Source organism: Chiloscyllium plagiosum, unplaced genomic scaffold (assembly GCF_037043375.1).
Source record: "Chiloscyllium plagiosum isolate Xiang-an unplaced genomic scaffold, Cpla_swu_hap1 HiC_scaffold_25, whole genome shotgun sequence".
NCBI lineage: Eukaryota > Metazoa > Chordata > Chondrichthyes > Orectolobiformes > Hemiscylliidae > Chiloscyllium > Chiloscyllium plagiosum.
Window position 1 is genome coordinate 24,445,780 of NW_028270163.1, and position 23,652 is coordinate 24,469,431.

General features: G+C 44.5%; 1 protein-coding gene across 5 annotated transcripts in view; it reads right to left on the reverse strand.

Annotated features, from left to right (window-relative positions):
• llgl2 (LLGL scribble cell polarity complex component 2) overlaps nt 1-23,652 on the reverse strand; it is a 106,480-nt gene that overhangs the window by 32,054 nt on the left and 50,774 nt on the right. For 4 of the 5 annotated variants that reach the window (XM_088000514.1, XM_043714552.2, XM_088000512.1 and 1 more), the window contains exons 6-12: nt 22,743-22,861; nt 20,323-20,481; nt 5,516-5,678; nt 5,281-5,413; nt 4,781-4,835; nt 2,799-2,953; nt 157-374 (exon numbers count right to left, since the gene is read on the reverse strand). In XM_088000514.1, the coding sequence (XP_087856640.1) occupies nt 157-374; nt 2,799-2,953; nt 4,781-4,835; nt 5,281-5,413; nt 5,516-5,678; nt 20,323-20,481; nt 22,743-22,861 (1,002 nt within the window). The remainder of the gene's footprint in view (nt 1-156; nt 375-2,798; nt 2,954-4,780; nt 4,836-5,280; nt 5,414-5,515; nt 5,679-20,322; nt 20,482-22,742; nt 22,862-23,652) is intronic. The other variant, XM_043714553.2, reaches the window with a different exon arrangement.

Below are 23,652 nucleotides of genomic sequence, written 5' to 3' on the forward strand. Positions count from 1 at the left end.
AAACTTCACGAACAGATAGTACCTTGCAATTTCAACTAAATGCTTCAGTGGAAAAGCTTTCTTTCCTCCCTGCCGCCCCCCCCCCTCCGAAAAAGGCCTGGACTTACTCAAATACAAACCCCTTTAGTTCCAAATGTGTGTGTTTTGGAACTGTACCTTAGTGGAGTAGTGAGAGGTCTGTTTGTTGCCAGCAGCAATGATTCTCTCCCAGAGTTTAACGGGGATGTTGGATACATGGTGGGAACATGTAATTGCTGAGCAGTGGAGGGGTATCAGGTATGGTGACTGAATCACTGGCCATGAAGGGGTCTTTAAGTCAATTGCTACCAGTTCTTCCTCTGCTAGGACAAGCAATGCACTTGGCTCATCACAATCTAGGAGAAACAAAAAGGATTAAATTCAGGGCACACATCAGTGCAGACATTGCTCCACAAATTACATTATCAAGTGAAGCCATACCATTCACATTTAACTATCCAGCATTGCTGATCACAACATATGTAGATTAACATCACTACTGGTATATATAAATATAATAATCAAATGTGACCAATGATCTAATCTCTGAGCCAGCCTGACATTTTCATTCTGAATTGATGGCATGCAGGAATTCAGTGTCTGGTGTAGGAATTAGTCTGGCTGATGAATTACCTGGTGCACTTTTTACCCAATTACTGAAAGCCACTTTTTAAAATCCCAAAAATCAGTGACCATCATGCAAGTAACCTCAAAACAAAAAACAGCAGCCTGAGATAAACCCACAAGCCAGGCCCATCAGAGGCCTCTTGGTGCAGATTTTTGGTGATTAACCTGCACCATCTTCCTTCTGCTGAGATTTTTGATTATATCTTTCAGCCCAAGGTCATGAAGGAGCCATAACAAAACACACAAATACTCTCTCAACATTACTAGAACCCCTTCAAGTATGCATGACTCAACCCAAAATGGTACATTTCAGTAATGTAAGCAGTCAAACTAAATGCGATTTTTAAACCACAGGAAATAATGATGGGTGAACTAAAGGGTGCTAACAGTCAGCAGCTTCCTGTAAGGAAGCTATAATCACCTCATGAAAATCGGGTGACCGAATCGACACGGACATTTACTATAAACCGACCGACTCCCACAGCTACCTAGACTACACCTCCTCCCACCCTACCCCCGTAAAAACGCCATCCCATATTCCCAATTCCTTAGTCTCCGCTGCACCTGCTCTCAGGAGGACCAGTTCCAAAACCGTACAACCCAGATGGCCTCCTTCTTCAAGGACCGCAATTTCCCGCCAGACGTAGTCCACGATGCCCTCCATCGCATCTCTTCCACTTCCCGCTTCTCCGCCCTTAACCTCCCCCCCCCTCCAACCGCCATCACCTACCACCCCACCAACCTCAGTGTACAGCGTATCATCCGCCGTCATTTCCACCACCACCGGGCGGACCCCACCACCAGGGATAGATTTCCCTCCCCTCCCCTATCGGCGTTCCAGAAAGACCACTCCCTCCGTGACTCACTCGTCAGGTCCACACCCCCCACCCCCGGCACCTTCCCCTGCAACCGCAAGAAATGCAAAACTTGCGCCCACACCTCCCCCCCCCTTACTTCCCTCCAAGGCCCCAAGGGACACTTCCATATCCGCTACAAATTCACCTGCACCTCCACACACATCATCTATTGCATCCGCTGCACCCGATGTGGCCTCCTCTATATTGGGGAGACAGGCCGCCTACTTTCAGAGAACGTTTCAGAGAACACCTCTGGGACACCCGGACCGACCAACCAACCCAACCACCCCGTAGCCCAACACTTTAACTCCCCCTCCCACTCCACCAAGGACATGCAGGTCCTTGGACTCCTCCATCGTCAGAGGTTGGAGGAAGAGCGCCTCATCTTCTGCCTGGGAACCCTCCAACCACAAGGGATGAACTCAGACTTGTCCAGTTTCCTCATTTCCCCATCCACCCACCTTGTCTCAGTCAAATCCCTCAACTCAGCACCGCCTTCCTAACCTGCAATCTTCTTCCTGACCTCTCCGCCCCCACCCCACCCGGCCTATCACCCTCACCTTGACCTCCCTCCACCTATTGCATTTCCAACGCCCCTCCCCCAAGTCCCTCCTCCCTACATTTTATCTTAGCCTGATGGACACACTTTCCTCAATCCTGAAGAAGGGCTCATGCCCGAAACGTTGATTCTCCTGTTCCCTGGATGCTGCCTGACCTGCTGCGCTTTTCCAGCAACACATTTTCAGCTCTGATTTCCAGCATCTGCAGCCCTCACTTTCTCCTCATGAAATATCAAATCAATTCTAAGTTTTCTAAGTATAATAAAAGTTGGAACCGAATGATACAGCAGAAACTGCCAAGTGTGATTTTGAAACTTATGATTAGCTCAGCATCTACTAAATTGAATCTCAAAGCTAATTACTTAAAAACATCAGAAATCAACAAACATTCCCAATGCAGGTACAATGTGGAGCTAGATACAGAGCGAAGTCCAAGTTCCTCATTAAACATCACCTGGTACAGAAAAAGTTCACCATCTTAAAGTTGCATTGCAGAAAATTGTGTCAGGTGCTTGATCTGTATGGTTCAATTTTTGACTTAAGAAGGTTTGTATACACATTGTTGATTTACAGGCTCTTGCTCAGAAACAGTGGCAGAGCAACATTAGTGAGAGTGCATAAATACACAAGATTGGTGGCAACAAGAATACATGGATCATGTATCATTTATTTTTGTTGACAAATATGTTAGTTTTCACAACTTAAAAAAAAAGGGACAAACACTTAACATATTTACCAGATTTGGATTCACCCTCATCAACAACAAAGAAATCAATGACCCGAGAAGTGAAGTCAAACGCAATCTGCTTGGAGCCATGTAGGACAGAGATACAATGTCGGTCACCATAGCTGGCCCGAGGCATCCCTCCTTTGAAGATGATGAAAGGAGTCCTGCAGAAAGACAACATTCCCACTTGTTGAAATCTTCTCCAATGCTTCAAGCACAACAGATACAAAGACAGGTCTAAAAGAATATCACAGGTTTCAAAGTAAAACCCAACAGAGGTTAAATCACACCAACCCAGCATCCTCCTCATCCTTCGGTAAATTTTGTATCCAAACTGCTCATGTTACTTTAATCCCACAGACATCACATTTACAAACAAATCTATTAAGCGAAACTTCACCAAAACACCTATTACAATATACAGTAACTTTGTATATCACTTCAAAAGAAGTCAAATAAGCTCAAACAGTTTGTTTTCAACAAACTAGCACTGGCTTGTATTTGTTAGCCCACACCTTACCAAAACATCAATTAAAATTTGTCCCAACTGTCTCCTCTGCTACCTGTAGTTGCCTGGCTGGTCATTTAATTGCCAGGTTTGTCCTTCTCATCATACTTCAAAAAAAAAAACAGTAGAACATTTGCAATCTTCCAGTCTTATGGCACAATCCCATGCTTGGAGAATTGGAACCCTGCAAGCATAACTTCCACGATTTCCATACCGAGAAGACTAGGAGGTTTCGCTTCCACGTACAGGGGCATACCAGCTGAAGACTGACAGTTTGATCTTCTATCTATTTTTATTCTATTTACAACCATCCCTTTTACTGCTACATTATCAGCATCCTCTTCAGTAACAGCAGATCTAAAGTCTTCACTTGGTATTTTAGCCAAGTCGAGCATCTCCAAAACCAACCTGTTCAGCTTTAATGACCGTTAAAATCATCTCTAATTGCTTTTCTAGCATTTACATTTAAAAAAAAACTGTTCCTTTTTACACGAGACACTAACTTATTGTCATTGTTTTCCTATTTCATTTGGAAAAATCCTTTATTTATCTTGGTTCACTAATGGATTTTGGACTTAATCGTCAAAAGCTCCCATCTTATTTTGACCTCATTTCAACCACGTTTGATTATTCTCCCCACATCCCAACCACAGCAACATGTATACGCTGTCCAAGAGCTCTCTTCTTTAAGGCCTCCCATTATTCAATTATTGTTTACTGATCAAATTTTGCTTGCAATGCATTCGATCAGATGCCCTCAGTTCACTGAAGCTTCCATTCCCAGTTAAGAGCTTTTAAACTAGCTCATTCTTTGCCCATAAGTATTATGAACACTGAGATAATTGTTCCCCAACTGAAACATTAATCATTCATCCAACTTCATTCCCTAGAATGAGATCTAAGGCCATACCTTCCACTTAAGCACCAAGAAAAGTTATCTTGCATACCTTCAGGAACATTGCTCCTTTTCCCTTTACCATTACTATCCCATTCTCTTTGGACAAGAAAAGTTGAAATTATTTTCATTCTTGCAACTGTTTTGCCCCTTCACCTTTCTTTCCTCACTATTGTGTGGGCAGTAGCATGCATCCAGTCAGTATTGTAGTATCTCCCTTGATTGTCCTTAATTACAGTCAAAGAAACTGTCATTTATCCCTCAAACCATCCTGTCCAACAGTATAATAGCTTGATTAAATATTGCCAACTGTTATTTTCCCTTCACAAAATTCCTGGCTACAAGACTAAGTTTGCAATTTTCTTTAATCCAGGTTTCTGCTGCTACAATGCAGAACCCAAGTCTGCAGCTTACTTATTTACCACAATATGCCTTGATGTAAAAGCATTCTTAACTTGAACAGACTGCTTCATTCCCGCTTTCTTACTTCTATCCGCACATCCTTCTTATTCCAGGCTACTGGCCTTTACCAGTCCTCTGTACTCATGTTGTACACTGCACAAAGCTTGACAAACAGCAGCAACCTACCTTTGCTTGGTTGTAAGCCAAAGAATCTTTGGAATTGCTTTGCAAGGGAAAGGACCTGTGGACAAGAAAGTAGAAAGAAGCTTAGTAACAGATCTGGAGTCCAGAGATCACATGGGAGCTGAATATCTTGGTTTCTGCACATCCCACGGCGATATTTACCATAAGCCAGGTCAAATACACAGTTTGTGAAATTGTTTATAATGTCTTAATTCACGTTTAGTTCCAATAGTAACAAGCAATTCTTTTACTCGTCTGCATTTCCTCAGCCTGTCTTCCACTAGCCTCTGCCCTGGTCTGTCCTGAGTTAGTAGACTGCAGACAAATATCAATGAACTGGACAAGTAATTCCTTTAAGAAAAGGCAGGACACATTGCTCAGGGCATGCAGTAATCTGGCCAACTTCAGGTTTTCCTGTCCACTAAGCTTTCCAGTTCATATTTTTAGGCAATCTCCTTGTTGGCTTTCGGCATAAGTACATTATTCCACAGGATCATACTGACCATAAGGCACTTTGTTTTCGAAAGGCTGTGGTGATCGATCATTGTTTGATACTGGCCATTGGCAGTAGCTACCATCACTGTGGGAGCTGATGATCTGCCGTCCATCCCTCTGCCAGGTCACACTCTCCAGCTGCTGTGGATGGCAAACAGATAAGATCACCAAGTACTCAAAGAGTAGTTCACAGCTCCCAGTCCATCCATATTCTCAGAACAGATTATGCAAAGAAAACCATACCAGATCTCCCAAAAACTGATGTGTTGCTTCACTAGTCTGCAAATCCCACAATATGATAAGGCCTCTGCTATATCCAATCAATATTTGATGGGGGTTTCTTGGGTTCTCCTCCAGGGCCTCCACAGATCCCAATGAACGTTTACTTTGATAATCATCAGGCACTCTGAAGGAAGAATAGAAATAGGTTATTACTACTCAAAATTTGTTAACTCTTTTCCCACCAACCCTCACTCAAGTTCACCCCTCACTCCAACTGGGTGGTTGGGGCAAAAAAAAAAAAAAAAAGAGAACAAACAAAAAGAAAATAAACCAGAGGGATCTGGGAAAATTAACAGACAGTGAAATTCACAACTAATCTTGGAGGAACTGTTGGCAAAGTTCACAGCACAGAATCAGATAAGTTAATTGTTGTTTTAAGTCTGTCCAAGAGAAAGGCTGCAGTAGTGAGTATAGTGGATTCTGTGTGTTTTTGGAGACAAGTTTCTTCATTAAACTTAAAATATAAGCCATAGCTATTAATTTAACCTGGGGCAGTGTTTGTAGAGGAAGAAGACTTATTTTCTGGGTCGGTAGATTGTGAAGGAGCAAAAGTGGCCTTTGCAGTGATATGTACTTCTTGTTAGATGTGGGAGTTTAAAGAGAGTTTAAGGGTTACTGTGGATTATATCTGCCATAAATGCTGTTGGATGCGAATCTTATCAGATTGAGTGGATCGGTTGGAGAGACAGATAGAAGCGATGAGGAAATTGCAACAGCAACTGTATGTGATGGATGGTAGTTTATAGGAGGCGGGGTGGGGGGGGGAGGGGGCGCAAGTCTCAGATACATTCACATAGATGGGTTAACTCCAGGAAGGGAGAGAGAGGTTGGCACCTAGGGCAGGAGTCTTTTGTGATATACCCATTTCAAACAGGTATGCTGTTTTGTAACATGTAGGGGGGTGATGGATTCTCAGGGGAACGTAGCACAAACAGCCAAGTTTCTGGTGTTGCGACTGGCTCTAATGCAACGAGGGGTACGTCGGCTTCCAAGACATCAATTGTGTTAGGGGATTCTGTAGTCCGAGGTAGAGATAGACGTTTCTGTGGCCAGCAGAGAAAAAGCAGAATGGTGTGTTGTTTCCCTGGTGCCAGGATCAAGGATGTCTCAGAGGATGCAGAATGTTCCCATGGGGGCGAGGGGCCAGCAGGAGGCCATTGTCCTCATTGGAACCAACGATATTGGAAGGGAAAAGGTTGAGATTCTGAAGGGAGATTACAGAGAGTTAGGCAGAAATTTAAAAAAGGAGGTCCTCAAGGGTAGTAATATCTGGATTACTCCCAGTGCTACGAGCTAGTGAGGGCAGGAATAGGAAAATAGAGCAGATGAATGCATAGCTGAGGAGCTGGTGTATGGGAGAAGGATTCACATTTTTGGATCATTGGAATCTCTTTTGGGGTAGAAGTGACCTGTACAAGAAGGATGGATTGCACCTGAATTGGTAGGGGACTAATATACTGGCAGGGAAATTTGCTAGAACTGCTAGGGAAGATTTAAACTAGTAAGGTGTGGGCAGGGGGGGGGGGGGGGGGGGGGGGCGGGGGCAGTGAGACCCAGGGAGATAATGAGGAAAGAGATCGACCTGAGACGGGTACAGCTGAGAACAGACGTGAGTCGAACAAACAGGGCAGGCAGGGACAGTGAAGGACTAATACATTAAACTGCATTTATTTCAATGCAAGGGGCCTAACAGGGAAGGCAGATGAACTCAGGGCATGACTGGGATATCATAGCAATTACAGAAATGTGGCTCAGGGATGGGCAGGACTGGCAGCTTAATGTTCCAGGATACAAATGCTACGGGAAGGATAGAAAGGGAGGCAAGAGAGGAGGGGGAGTGGCATTTTTGATAAGGGATAGCATTTCAGCTGTGCTGAGGGAAGATATTCCCAGAAACACATCCAGGGAAGTTATTTCGGTGGAACTGAGAAATAAGGGATGATCACTTTATTGGGATTGTATTATAGACCCCCTAATAGTCAGAGGGAAATTGAGAAACAAACTTGTAAGGAGATCTCAGCTATCTGTAAGGATAATAGGGTAGTTATGGTAGGGGATTTTAACTTTCCAAACATCGACTGGGACTGCCATAGTGTTAAAGGTTTAGATGGAGAGGAATTTCTTAAGTGCGTACAAGACAATTTTCTGATTCAGTATGTGGATGTACCTACTCGAGAAGGTGCAATACTTGACCTACTCTTGGGAAATAAGGTAGGGCAGGTGACTGAGGTGTCGGTGGGGGAGCACTTTGGGGCCAGCGACCATAATTCTATTTGTTTTAAAATAGTGATGTAAAAGGGTAGACCAGATCTAAAAGTTGTAGTTCTAAACTGGAGAAAGGCCAATTTTGACGGTATTAGGCAAGAACTTTCGAAAGCTGATTGGAGGCAGATGTTCACAGGTAAAGGGACGGTTGGAAAATGAGAAGCCTTCAGAAAATGAGAGAACAAGAATCCAGAGAAAGTATATTTCTGTCAGGGTGAAAACGGAAGGCTGGTAGGTATAGGGAATGCTGGATGACTAAAGAAATTAAGGGTTTGGTTAAGAAAAAGAAGGAAGCATATGTCAGGTACACACAGGATAGAGCAAGTGAATCCTTAGAAGAGTACAAAGAAAGTAGGAGTATACTTAAGAGGGAAATCAGGAGGGCAAAATGGGGACATGAGATAGCTTTGGCAAATACAATTAAGGAGAATCCAAAGGGTTTTTACAAATATATTAAGGACTCAAAAGGGTAACTAGGGAGAGAATAGGGCCCCTCAAAGATCAGCAAGGCGGCCTTTGTGTGGAGCCACAGAAAATGGGGGAGATACTAAATGAATATTTTCAGTATTGGAAGGATATGGAAGATATAGACTGTAGGGAAATAGATGGTGACAACTTGCAAACTGTCCAGATTACAGAGGAGGAAGTGCTGGATGTCTTGAAACGGTTAAATTGGATAAATCCCCAGGACCTGATCAGGTGTACCCGAGAACTCTGTGGGAAGCTAGGGAAGTGATTGCTGCACCTCTTGCTGAGATATTTGTATCATTGATAGTCACAGTAGAGGTGCCAGAAGACTGGAGGTTGGCAAACGTGGTGACACGGTTTAAGAAGGGTGGTAAAAACAAGCCAGAGAATTATAGACTGGTGAGCCTGACCTCAATGGTGGGCAAGTTGTTGGAGGGAATCCTGAGGGACAGGATGTACATGTATTTGGAAAGGCAAGGACTGATTCAGGGTCATCAACATGGCTTTGTGTGTGGGAAATCATGTCTCACAAACTTGATTGAGTTTTTTGAAGAAGTAACAAAGAAGATTGATGAGGGCAGAGCAGATGTGATCTATATGGACTTCAGTAAGGCGTTCAACAAGGTTCCCCATGGGAGACTGATTAGCAAGGTTAGATCTCATGGAATAAAGGGAGAACTTGCCATTTGGGTACGGAAGTGGCTCAAAGGTAGAAGACAGGGTGGTGGTGGAGGGTTGTTTTTCAGACTGGAGGCCTGTGACCAGTGGAGTGCCACAAAGATCAGTGCTGGGCCTTCTACTTTTTGTCATTTACATAAATGATTTGGATGCGAGCATAAGAGGTACAGTTAGTAAGTTTGCAGAGGACACCAAAATTGGAGGTGTAGTGGACAGCGAAGAGGGTTACCTCAGATTACAACAAGATCTTGACCAGATGGGCCAATGGGCTGAGAAACGGCAGATGGCGTTTAATTCAGATAAATGCGAAGTGCTGCATTTTGGGAAAGCAAATCTTAGCAGGACTTCTACACTTAATGGCAAGGTCCTAGGGAGTGTTGATGAACAAAGAAACCTTGGAGTGCAGGTTCATAGCTCCATGAAAGTGAAGTCGCAGGTAGATAGAATAGTGAAGGCGGCGTTTGGTATGCTTTCCTTTATTGGTCAGAGTATTGAGTACAGGAGTTGGGAGGTCATGTTGCGGCTGTACAGGACATTGGTTAGGTCACTGTTGAAATCAGGTGTGCAATTCTGGTCTCCTTCCTATCGGAAAGATGTTGTGAAACTTGAAAGGGTTCAGAAAAGATTTACAAGGATGTTGCCAGGGTTGGAGGATCTGAGCTACAGGGAGAGGCTGAACAGGCTGGGGCTGTTTTCCCTGGAGCGTCGGAGGCGGAGGGGTGACCTTATAGAGGTTTACAAAATTATGAGGGGCATGGATAGAATAAATAGACAAAGTCTTTTCCCTGGGGTTGGGGAGTCCAGAACTAGAGGGCATAGGTTTAGGGTGAGAGGGGAAAGATATAAAAGAGACCTCGGGGGCAACTTTTTCCAGACAGACGGTTGTAAGTGTATGGAATGAGCTGCCAGAGGAAGTGGTGGAGACTGGTACAATTGCAACATTTACAAGGCATTTGGATGGGTATATGAATAGGAAGGGTTTGGAGGGATATGGGCCAGGTGTTGGCAGGTGGGACTAGGTTGGTTGGGAAATCTGGTCAGCATGTTCAGGTTGGACCGAAGGGTCTGGTTCCATGCTGTACATCTCTCGGACTCTGAATACCCAACTGCTGTTCTTCAGTGGAACAATGGGAAGAATTCAACATCTAAACACCTCAAAAATAAAAAAAGATTTTGGACAGGAACATTACTCACTGTTACAACAAGACTCTGGAGGTTGTAACTGCCAACTCTTGCAAAGCCAAGGACCTCCAGTCACAATCACCATTCCTCCTAAACTTCGACTCCGATACGGAGCATTCTATACTTAGTAAAAGGTCTCATATCTATCGCGCTGCATCCCCTATCATGAATTTCAGGCATGACATGACATCGAACTCTTCCATACCCACATCTTTGGGCAAGAATTCTCTCCCCATCCCACAGACCCCTTCACCCATCTTTACTCCTTTCTCTGGCCTTTTTGCTGCACTCGACCTGTTCATTGAACATGGTCAACATGACATTGGTCACTTCATTTTCTCTACCCCCCCAACTTATTCCAACCTATCTCCTCCTGAACTGACTGCACTCTATGCACTCAGATCTAACCCTGACTTGGTGATTAAGCCTACCAAAAAAGGTGGTTTTGTTGTAAACTGGCTGACTGACCTCTACATTGCAGAGGCTGAAGGCCAGCTTGCAGGTATCTCCTCCCATCTCACCCAGACCATGACCTCACCATGGAACATCAGACCATTGTGTTAACAATGGACATAGACCTCAATTCATTGGGTGGTCTCCCCTGCACTGACTCCAAGTTGATAGCATACCAACAGCACACCGCTCACTTCTACCTGCTTCCGAAAATTTACTAACAGGACTGCCTGGGCAGATCCATTGTTCCTACCTGCTCCTGCCCCACAGAACTCATCTGTTCCACACTGACGTTGTCTTTTCTGCCCTAGCCCAGTTCCCACCCACTTACATACACCTGCAATTCCTGACACTTCACACCAGTTTTGGAATTTCCAACTTGCAGGGTACAGCTGCTGCCTCTTTTCCATGGAAATATAAACCCTTCTGATGTCCATCCCCTATCAGGACGGTATCAGGGCTCTCTGCATCTTCCTGGAGCGAAGGCCTGAACCATCCCCACCTACCACCTTCATTTTCTTCAGTTCAGAGGTGTGGCCATGGGTACCCACATGGACCCTAGTTACACCTGTCTCTGTGAGGTACATGGAACATTCCTTGTTCCAGTTCTATTCCAAACCCACCCACAACTCTGATATCATTGATTACAGCATCTCTCTCTCGCTCTCTCTCTCACCTGGAATTGGAAAGGTTTAATTGATTTCACTTTCAAATTCCACCTCACCCTCACTTTGACTTAGTCCAGCTGTCACTCCTCCTTCCTTGACATCTGTTGTTTCTATTTCTAGGAACAGACTGGCCAGTTACCTGGACTACACATCTGCGCACCTTGCTTCCAAAAGACTCTATTCCATTCTCCCAGATCCCCTGTCTCCATGGCACATGTTCTGATGCCATCTTCTACAAGGGAGCCTCCACCCTCTTACTCAGCCAAGAACTCACCAGCATCATTGTTTCCAGAGTCTTTAACTAGGTCCAACCCATCTCCTGCACTTCTGTCCTCACCCTCTTTCCCCCCAACAGCAATATGGTCCCCCTTGTCCTTATCCACCATCCCACCAACATCCATATCCAGAATATAGTTAGCCACCATTTCTGCCACCTCCAAACACATAAGAACCATAACACCATAAGAAATAGGAGTGGAAGTAAGGCCACTCAGCCCATCGAGTCCACTCCTGCCACTCAATCATGGCTGATAGGCATTTCAACGTCACTTACCCACACACTCCCAGAATGAGAATATAGAAATCTTATCCTTAACGATGGATTCTAGAATTTTACCTACAACTGAGGTTAGCCTAATTGGCGTATAATTTTTCTTCTTTTTTTTCCCCTTGACCCTTTCTTGAACAATTGGGTTACAACAGTGATTTTCCAACATCTGGGACTTTCCCTGACTCGTGATTTTTGAAAGATTACAACCAACGCCTCAGCTATTTTTTCAACCACATCCCTCAGAATCTGCAGATGTAGCCCATCTGGGCCAGGAGATTTATCAATTTTTCGACCTTTTAGCTCCCTCCCTCCCTTGTCTGCCTTCCACAGGGACAGTTCCCTTCAGAACACCTTGGTCCACTCCCAACAGCACCTACAGCCCAATGGCACCTTGCCATGCAGTTGCCAAAAGTGTAACACTTCCCCATTTCCTTTCTCACTCTATCCAAGGACCCAAACACACCTGCCAGGCGAAGCAGCACTTTACCTGCACTTCTCACAATTTAGTCTACTGCATTTACTGCTCTCTGTCCACACATATGGCCTTAAGTGTCCGGTTGCCTACCACGTCACACCACCCCATGCTGTGTCCAACATCTGTCTCCTGCGGCGCACTGCACAGGCTGCTAGACGGCGCCGGACGGACGGACACACACACCCTTGTTATCTCACAATCTACCACTACACACTACTTATTGTTGTTAGCCACCAACAGTCTCCATTAACAGCTATTCACACTCCTCGCCAGATCATTATCTACTTCTTTTGGATGAACTGAGGATTATTCGAGAGGCTGAGAGGGTGATTGATAGAAGCTACAGGGACATAGTTACGCCGGAGAACAGAGGTAGCTGGGTAACAGTTAGAGGTGGGAAGGGGAAGAAGCAGGCAGTGCAGGGTTCCCCTGTGGTCGTTCCCCTAAAAAAATAAATATACAGCTTTGGAAACTGTTGGGGGGGACAGCGTTGCAGGTGTAAGCTGCAGTGAAGGGGTCTGTGGCTCTGAGACTCAGAAGGGAAAGGGGGAGAGGAGGAGAGCGCTAGTTATAGGGGACTCTCTAGTTAGAGGGACGGACAGGCGGTTCTGTGGACATGGGCGAGACTCACGGATGGTTTGTTGCCTCCCGGGTGCTAGGGTCCGAGACGTCTCAGACCGTGTCTTCAGAATCCTTAAGGGGGAGGGTGTGCAGCCAGAAGTCGTGGTGCACATTGGCACCAACGACATAGGTAGGAAGAGGGATGGGGAGGTCATTCAAGAGCTCAAGGAGTTAGGCTGGAAGCTAAAAGCTAGGACAGACAGAGTCGTCATCTCTGGGTTGTTGCCGGTGCCACGTGACAGTGAGGCAAAGAATAGGGAGAGAGTGCAGTTGAACACATGGCTGCAAGGCTGGTGTAGGAGGGAGGGCTTCAGATATTTGGACAATTGGACTGCATTCTGGGGAAGGTGGGACCTGTACAAACAGGACGGGTTGCACCTGAACCAGAAGGGCACCAATATCCTGGGGGGTAGGTTTGCTAGCACTCTTCAGGGGGGTTTAAACTAATTTGGCAGGGGGATGGGATCCGGACTTGTAGTCCAGCAAGTAGGTTAGCTGTTTGTCAGGATGCCCAAGACTGTAGGGGGGCTGTGGAGAAGGTAGCACTGACAGGGACTACTAGCGGACACAGAGATGGGCTCAAGTGCGTATACATCAACGCAAGGAGTATCAGAAATAAGGTGGGTGAACTTAAGGCGTGGATCGGTACCTGGGACTACGATGTTGTGGCCATCACGGAAACGTGGATAGATGTGGGACAGGAATGGCTGTTGGAGGTTCCTGGTTACAGGTGTTTCAGTAAGATTAGGGAGGGTGGGAAAAAAGGAGGGGGGGTGGCATTGCTAATTAGAAATGGTATAACGGCTGCAGAAAGGAAGTTTGAGGGGGATCTGCCTCTGGAGGTAGTATGGGCTGAAGTCAGAAATAGGAAAGGTGCAGTCACCTTGTTGGGTGTTTACTATAGGCCCCCCAATAGCAGCAGAGATGTGGAGAAACAGATTGGGAAACAGATTGTGGAAAGGTGCAGAAGCCACAGGGTCGTAGTCATGGGCGACTTCAACTTCCCAAATATTGATTGGAAGCTCTTTAGATCAAGTAGATTGGATGGGGCGGTGTTTGTGCAGTGTGTCCAGGAAGCTTTTCTAACGCAGTATGTAGATTGTCCAACCAGAGGGGAGGCCATATTGGATTTGGTACTCGGTAATGAACCGGGACAAGTGGTGGGCTTGTTAGTGGGTGAACATTTTGGTGATGGTGACCACAATTCTGTGACTTTCACCTTGGTTATGGAGAGAGATAGGTGCGCACAACAAGGTAGATTTTATAATTGGGGGAAGGGAAATTACGATGCTGTAAGGCAGGATTTGAGGAGCATACGTTGGGAGCATAGGCTGTCAGGGAAGGATGTGGTGGAAATGTGGAACTTTTTCAAAGAGCAGATACGACGTGTCCATGATATGTATGTACCTATCAGGCAGGAAAGAAATGGTCGTGTGAAGGAGCCTTGGTTGACGAGAGAGGTTGAATGTCTGGTAAAGAGGAAGAAGGAGGCTTACATAAGGTTGAGGAAACAGGATTCAGACAGAGCAGTGGAGGGATACAGGATAGCCAGAAGGGACCTGAAGAAAGGGATTAGGAGAGCTAAGAGAGGGCATGAAAAATCGTTGGCGGATAGGATCAAGGATAACCCCAAGGCATTTTATGCGTATGTGAGAAACCAGAGAATGACGAGAACGAGGGTAGGTCCGATCAAGGACAGTAGTGGGAGACTGTGTATTGAGTCGGAAGAGATAGGAGAGGTCTTGAACAAGTACTTCTCTTCAGTATTCACGAACGAGAGGGACCGTATTGTAGAAGAGGAGAGTGTGAAATGGACTGGTAAGCTAGAAGAGATACCTGTTAGAAAGGAAGATGTGTTGGACATTTTGAACAACTTGAGGATAGACAAGTCCCCCGGGCCTGACGGGATATATCCTAGGATTATGTGGGAAGCTAGAGAGGAAATTGCAGTACCGTTGGCAATGATCTTCTCGTCTTCACTGGCAAAGGGGGTGGTACCAGGGGACTGGAGAGTAGCGAATGTTGTGACCCTGTTCAAAAAAGGGAATAGGGATAACCCCGGGAATTACAGGCCTGTTAGTCTTACTTCTGTGGTAGGCAAAGTAATGGAAAGGGTACTGAGGGATAGGATTTATGAGTATCTGGAAAGACACTGCTTGATTAGGGACAGCCAGCACGGATTTGTGAAGGGTAGGTCTTGCCTTACAAGTCTTATTGAATTCTTCGAGGAGGTGACCAAGCATGTGGATGAGGGAAGAGCAGTGGATGTAGTGTACATGGATTTTAGTAAGGCATTTGATAAGGTTCCCCATGGTAGGCTTATGCGGAAAGTCAGGAGGCATGGGATAGAGGAAAATTTGGCCAATTGGATAGAAAACTGGCTAACCGGTCGAAGGCAGAGAGTGGTGGTAGATGGTAAATACTCAGCCTGGAGCCCAGTTACAAGTGGAGTTCCGCAGGGATCAGTTCTGGGTCCTCTGCTGTTTGTAATTTTTATTAATGACTTAGATGAGGGAGTCGAAGGGTGGGTCAGTAAATTTGCAGATGATACGAAGATAGGTGGAGTTGTGGACAGTGAGGAGGGCTGTTGTCGGCTGCAGAGGGACTTAGATATGATGCAGAGCTGGGCTGAGGAGTGGCAGATGGAGTTCAACCCTGCCAAGTGTGAGGTTGTCCATTTTGGAAGAACAAATAAGAATGCGGAATACAGGGTTAATGGTAGGGTTCTTAGTCAGGTGGAGGAACAGAGGGATCTTGGGGTCTATGTACATAGATCTTTGAAGGTTGCCACTCAGGTGGATAGAGTTTGTAAGAAGGCCTATGGAGTATTATCGTTCATTAGCAGAGGGATTGAATTCAAGAGTCGTGAAGTGATGTTGCAGCTGTACAGGACTTTGGTTAGGCCACAGTTGGAGTACTGTGTGCAGTTCTGGTCGCCTCACTATAGGAAAGATGTGGAAGCTTTGGAGAGGGTGCAGAGAAGATTTACCAGGATGTTGCCTGGAATGGAGAGGAAGTCGTACGAGGATAGGTTGAGAGTTCTCGGTCTTTTCTCGTTGGAACGGCGAAGGATGAGGGGTGACTTGATAGAGGTTTATAAGATGATCAGAGGAATAGATAGAGTAGACAGTCAGAAACTTTTTCCCCAGGTACAACAGAGTGTTACAAGGGGACATAAATTTAAGGTGAAGGGTGGAAGGTATAGGGGAGATGTCAGGGGTGGGTTCTTTACCCAGAGAGTGGTGGGGGCATGGAATGCGCTGCCCATGGGAGTGGTGGAGTCGGAATCATTGGCGACCTTTAAGCGGCATTTGGATAGGTACATGGATGGGTACTTAATCTAGGTTAGAAGTTCGGCACAACATCGTGGGCCGAAGGGCCTGTTCTGTGCTGTATTGTTCTATGTTCTATGTTTGTCTGTCCAACTGTTCTTCTCGCACTTTAGCCTCTATCCAAAAGAGATAATTAACTGCTTTCCCCCCCTCCCTCACCCCACCTTCTGTATAAAATCCAACATTTTCCTAGCTACCATCAGTTCTGAAGAAGGGTCACCAGACCAGAAATATTAACTGATTTCTCTTCATGGATGCTGCCAGACCTGTTGAGATTTGAGCAATTTTGGTTCTCTGACCCATTTGATTAGCTAGATTCTGGGAAATCATTTTCTTACTTTGATGCTTAGCCATGGAGGATTGGTTCAGGTAAGTATTTAGAAGCCCCAGCAATCTTCCATATCAAGATTATTGATCAATGTAATCAGCACTATTTCTCAACCGGTTACAAGTGAGCTTATTTAAAATAAATGACATGTGACTGATCCGTTCAACATTTGTTGATAGGAGCCACTTAAAAACAATGCCAGAGACAAAAACATGATTGGAGTCAGTCATGCACAAGGGGAAGGAGCAACATGTTTGAAAAGGAGGCCGTGTAATCAAGGCTTGGAGAGGAAAAATTAAGCTAAAAGGGGATGCAGTTTGTCAAGGAGAGAGGAGTTAGAACATACAACAATACAGCGTAGAACAGGCCCTTCGGCCCTCAATGTTGCGCTGACCTGTGAACTATTCTCAGCTTGGAGGGTGAAGTTTTTGTTTATGAGGAGTGGTTGACGGTAGATTTGAGGCAGGATTGTCAGTAAGTCAAGGGAGCAATGGGTGACTTATGGGGAGATCAGAGTTAAAAAAAAACGAACAAGTTGAGATAGACTAGGAAATGTTGAGGCTCTGGAGATAACCATGTGATGATTCAAAAGGAAGCGTATTTAAAAAACCAAACTGTTAAGGGAGAATAAATTTAAAAACTACTTCTGGGTGAGTGAAGGAACAAGCAAGAGGCATAGATTTAAAGATGACAAAGGAACCAGGGATTAAATAGAGAATGGAGTGATTGGATTTGAAATGCTTGACAGGAGCGGGACAGAGATTCAGATGGGAATTTGTTATTAGAACATCGAACACTATAGCACAGTACAGGCCCTTCAGCCCTCTTTGTGCCAACCTTTCATCCTACCCTGATCAAACTAACTCTTCATTTTACTATAATCTATATACCTATCCCCCTGCAGTGTCAGAGGCGGAGGGGTGACCTTAGAGGTTTTTCAAATCATGAGGGACATGGATAGGTTAATAGACCAAGTCTCTTCCCTGGGGTAGGAAAGTCCACAATTAGAGGGCAGAGGTTTAGGGTGAGAGGGGAAAGATACAAAAGAGACCCAAGGGGCAGCTTTTTTTTTTTTTAAAAACGCAGAGGGTGGTACGTGTATGGAATGAGCTGCCAGAGAAAATGGTGGAGGCTGGTGCCATGCAACATTTAAAAAGGCATCTAGATGGGTATATGAATAGGGAGGGTTTGGAGGGATATGGGCCAGGGACGGGCAGGTGGGACGAGATGGAGTAGGGATATCTGGTCAGCATGGACGAGTTGGACCAAAGGGTCTGTTTCCATGCTGTACATCTCTATGACACTATTTGCTTAAAATGTCCCTAATGTAATCGGACCCTACCACCACTGCTGGCAGTGTATTTCATCCACCCATCTGTGTCAGAGGTAGGTTCTTGACATCTCCCCTAAACCATTTTCCAATCACTTTAAAATTATACCCCTTCATGACAGACATTTCCGCCATGGGAAAACATCTCTGGCTATCCACTCTGTGCCTATCATCTTGTACACTTCTATCAAGTCAGCTCTCATCCTTCTTCGTTCCAATGAGCAAAGTCCTAGCTCCCTCAACCTTACTTCAGAATGCATGCCCTCCAGTCCAGGCAACATCCTTCTAAGTCTTCTCTGTATCCTCCCGAAAGCTTCCACATCCTTCCTGAGGTGACCAGAACTGAACACAATACAGAGGAACTTCGATAATCTGAATATTGCATTACCCGAAGGAGATCTCGAGTCCTGATAGAAACATTGCATCAAAGATGTGTTTCCAACACTCATCTGCTTCCTGAAATGTTGTCAAGTGAACAGTCCTGGACTGATGGGAGCCCAGGCACTGTCTCCAAATGATTGATCTCACTTTCCCTAGAGTTCTACACAGGGGTGTACCCTCAACCCCCCTGCCCCAGATAATCTCTCCTGTACAGGGCAAAGGTGGAACCTGTCAAAACATTGCAGTACGAAGTTGTGCGCGTACCATGTGTGCGCTCTATTTGGAGACTCACCCCCTAAAAGGCAACAGCCGGAGCTGCCTTGTTGTTGGTGTCCAGTCCAGCTGCCCTGGAGAGGGGACAGTGTTGGATGGGGTTGGGGGACATGGGTGGAGGGAAGCAGCGTTGTTGGACAAGACTGGGTGGGGGGCAGGCAGGATGAAGGGGTGGTGTGGGCGGCATGGGGTGTAGGGCTCACACATGGGTATGATACTGTGTCATCTCCTGAATGGGGAGTGAACTTAAAAAACAGAAAACTCCAAGCCCCAGAGGACAGGCATTGAACCAATTAACTGAATAATCAATTGTCTGAATGAAATAGTGCCTGCCCATCTCTTCTTTCAGATAGAGGTTCTTCTGTACTCCAAGTGGGGTCTTTATAAAGCTACAGCATAAACTCCTGGCTCTTAAACTCAATTCCCCCTGTTAATGAAAGCCAACACACAGTTTGCCTTCTTAACAACCCTAACTGCTTAGGTGGCAACTTTGAGTGATCTATGGACATGGACCCTAAGATCCCTCTGTTCCTCCACACTGCTAAGAATCTTGCCCTTAACCTAGTTATCTGCATTCAAATTCAACCTTCCAAAGTGAATTCTTCACTCTTCCAGGGTATACTCCATCCATCCCTTTTTAGCCCTGTCAATATCCCGACTTTCAAAGTCAGCTGACTATCTCTAATCAAACGGTTTTCCTAATAATCATGAATCCAGTCTCAAAAATCCTCACCAATAATTTGTTCACCACTGACACAAGACTGCATTTCCCAGGATTATCCCTATTCCTTTCTTGAACAAGGGAATAAGATTTACCACCCTCCAATTATCTGGCACTACTCCAGTGAACATGGAGGACACAAAGATCATTGCCAAAGGCAGAGCAACTTCCCATAGTAACCTTGGGTATATCCCATCTGGTCTAGGGGACTTACCTATTCTTAGGTTTTTCAACACTTCCAGCACATCCTCCTTATCAACCTGTTTGACCATATCAGTGTTTCACACTGCCATCACAAACGACAAGGTCCTTCTCAGTAGTGAATCCTGAAGCAAAGTATTCAGTAAGGACCTCCCCTGCATCCTCTGACTCTAGGCGCAAGTTCCCTCCACTATCCCTGATCGGTCCTATCCTCACTCGGACCACACTCTTGTTCCTCACAAAAGTGTAGGATATCTTCAGGTTTTCCTTAACCCTACCCACAAAAGCTTTTCCATGTCCCCTTCTCGCTCTCCAAAGTCCATTCTTCAGTTCCTTCCGGGCAACCTTGTAACCCTCTAGACCCCTGACCGATCCTTGCTTCCTCAACCTTAAGCTTTATTCTCCCCCTTTGACTAAATGTTCCACCTCTCTCTTCATCCAAGGTTCCTTCACCCTACCATCCCTTCCTTGCCTCAGTGGGACAAACCTGTTCAGCACTTTCAGCAAGGGTTCCATAAACAACTGCCAAATTGCTGTTGTGCATTTCCCTGAGAAAGTCTCTTACCAATTTATGCACAACAGATCATAAATACATGGAGAAAAGGAACGTAGGCACAAAGGACTGGGAAAGAAAACAAAAAAGATAGGAAAATTTATATCTGTCTTGTCAAATATCAGAGTGAATCAACCTATTATTTTAAGAAAATAAGTGGAGTGATAAGTGACAGCATCTCTTGTGCCATACCATCTGTTCAAAATGCCATCAGATCATAACCTATAGTAATGGATGGTAAAGCAGGCAGAGTGGCAGTCTTTGGTGGAAACATAAGCAGAGCCCTTACTTCTGTAGAACAGCCTCATGGGTGATGGTTCGCTCTTCCTGCTCTCTCAAAGATGGATGTTCCACTACAAACACACAGCCACCTTCTGTCCCCAGAAATAGCACATCACCAGATGAATGAGGGAGGACGACAGTTATTGTAGTGACACTTGGTGGAGCACTGTAAACAGGGAACAAAGTCACCGACAACAAAAAGTTACAGGCAAAAATCAAGAAACATTAACTTAGTTATTTCACTGCTGAAAGGCGCAGAATGGAGGATGTAACTGGGGCATTAAACCCAGGGAAATGGCAGACAATTTAAACCAAATCTGTTGCGTCCATGGTTGAGGACACTAGAAACTTGCCAAAAATATTAAGTAAGGTTGTCATGGGAAGAAAGATCTCAGTGAGACAGTATTTGAGAAATCTACGGAACTATGCAGACAAGAAAAAAAAACAGGACACAGTGGCCTTCTTTCAGTGCTTTCAATGGAAGTGGATGCAGTGAAAGCAGAAGCTTTGTTCAAAATATTCCAGAACTTCATGGATTCCAGAACAGTTCCAGCTGATTGAAAAATAATTATTTTGACCTCCCTCTTCAAGGGAACAAGATAGAAAGCAGAAAACTAGACAAGTTAGCCCAACATTGGTTGCTGGGAAAAGTCTAGACTTCATTCTTAAGGATTAAATAGCAGACGATTATGTGGCCTTAGTGTTATCAAAAAGGAGTCAAACATGGTTTTGTGAAAGGAAAATCACAGTAGTCGAAGCTGTAAAATGATCTTGGAGGTTATACAAACAGCGTTGGGCTGGGGGGTGAAAATAGGCATGTGTAGCATTTTTGAATTTCCAGAAAACACATAAGATGCCACATTAAAAAAGGTTAATGCTTAAGATAGGAGTTTATGGTATTGAGAATAATGTACAGTATGGATCAAGAATTGATTAAACACAAAACAGTAGAGATTACTGGGCAATTTTCCAAGTTGGAAAGATATCCTTGTGGCATGCCACAAGGCTAAGTTTTTTATTTACAATTTCTACTGATGGCTTAGGAGAAGTACTGGGTTCAAATTGACAGTTCAAAATTAAGTAGGAAGGTATCTCATGTGGAGGACAAGCAATAAAGTGTTTGGTAGATGGAGTTGAAAATGTAGAAAAAAGGTGAAATCATTCACTTTGCTTGGAAGAATCAAAAGACAGACCAGCAATTAAATAGAGAAAATTGCTTTTCAAAAAGAAATGCAAAGTGGTGGGGAATCTGAATGTACTTGTGCATTAGACACAAAGTTGGCACATAGATGTAGCAGGTAATTGGCCTTCAAGGGGATAGAGTTTAAAAATAGGAGAGTCTTCTTACAACTGTACAGGATACTCATTAGGCCACGTGAATTATTGTATACACTTTTCATCCCCATCTTAAAAGGGAAAGGCTGGGATCGAAGGCAGTTCAAAACAGATTCACTACGTTGATTCCTGACATGAAGGAGTGGACTTATCTAGAAAAAAAGTGAAACAGGTTAGGCCTTTAGAATTTAGTATAATGAGGGGTGATCCAAATTAAACATAAGATTCTCAAGAGGCTATGACAGGGTAGTTGTTGAGATGATGCTTTCACTTGGGGTGGCGGGGGTGGGGAGGGAAAATAAAGAGACCAACTGGTGCAAACTCAGGTGATATAGTTAGAATTAAGAGATACCAACATAAAAAAAAAGGGAGCTTGAACACAATTTCTACTCCCAGAGAGAGAGTGTAGCACCCCAGGAGGTATGGTTGCTGGGCTTCTGAAAAAAAAAGTATTTAGAACATAAAAGGAAGAGTTTTTGAAATACGAAGGAGTTGAGACCTAGGGCAGATCAGCCATATCTTGTTGAATGGCTAGAAAGCTGAGGGGCTGAATGGCCTACTCCAGCTTGTCTGTGCTCTGATATTAATGTTCCAGAATCACAATGACCAACCAGGCAAAGAGGCAAGTTTCCTTCCATCAATGAACCAGATGGTGCTTTTGTTTTAAAACAGTTGACAACATTAAAATATGGTAACCATGAAAACTCAGACTTGAGTTTTGTATTTCTGACTTGTTAACGGAATTTAAAATGTTACCATCCAACTTAGAATTTGAATCCATGTTTCTAGACTTTTAGTCTGGGCCTCTGGATTACTAGCCCAGTAAGACTATAATTATGCCACCATAGCCAGTGAATATCAGGGCCCAACATTTACTTAAATCATATAAACTCATCCTTGTCAGTCAGAATAAAAACGGAGCACATGACAAGCTGCAAACTATGACCACTAATTTTATTTTTCTTCACATTCAGAATGACAAATTTAAGAAACCTTCCAGCAGAGCAAACATTCAAATCAAATCGCTATTTAAAATACCTAAAGACCACTGATGCACACCTTGATTTGAACTGATCCAGTTTAAACTCTTACCCAGGTTGTCCTTTTAGATTAAAATGAGATTCTTCCTTTAGGACACTCAATCCATCTGGGCTTTTCCTCACTTTCCATAAATGCAGACTGTTGTCATCCAAGAGTGTCACCAGCTGACCCTGCAATAAAAAAAAGATAGCCACATATCAATGCTGCAGATCATGTCATACAAAATCCACCAGCTCAAATATGAAGTCAAGCAGGGCATGCGGTGAAAGATGCTTTTCGTTCACCTCCCCCCGAGCCACTGAAACTCAATTTTAGGTATGGTGGACATCACCATATCTTTCAGTTAAGACATTTCACAACAGAGTTCTGCAATTTCAGATTATACCTGTAATCCCATTTTTGGCCTTGAAATTAGCAATAGTAGTAATTCTGCTTTTACAGCACCTGACGAAGGAGCAGTGCTCCAAAAGCTAGTACTTCCAAATGAACCTTTTGGACTATAACCTAGGTGTTGAGTTTAAAAACTCTGAATTGAGTGACATTTGCAAACTGAGTAGTGGGGTGCTAGAAAAGCACAGCAGGTCAGGCAGCATCCAAGGAGCAGGAAAATCTGCATTTCCGTCAAAAACCCTTCATCAGGAAAGGCTTATGCCCAAAATACAGATTCTCCTACTCCTCGGATGCTGCCTGACCTGCTGTGCTTTCCCAGCACCCCACTCTTGAGTCTCATCTCTAGTCCTCACTTTCTCCACCATAATAAAGTCAGGGCTTCTAATATGTTAAAAACACTAAAAATGTTCTAAATACTGGTCTATGGGGTAATAAAACTGCCCACTTCCCTCTTCAACGACAAACTTATTTTACTGAAAACATTCTGTGACTTAGTCAAACACGGTGTTAAACAAATTTATTGAGTTGAGCAGAATGCCAGTTTACACTTGCTAGAAGCAATGTTCTATAT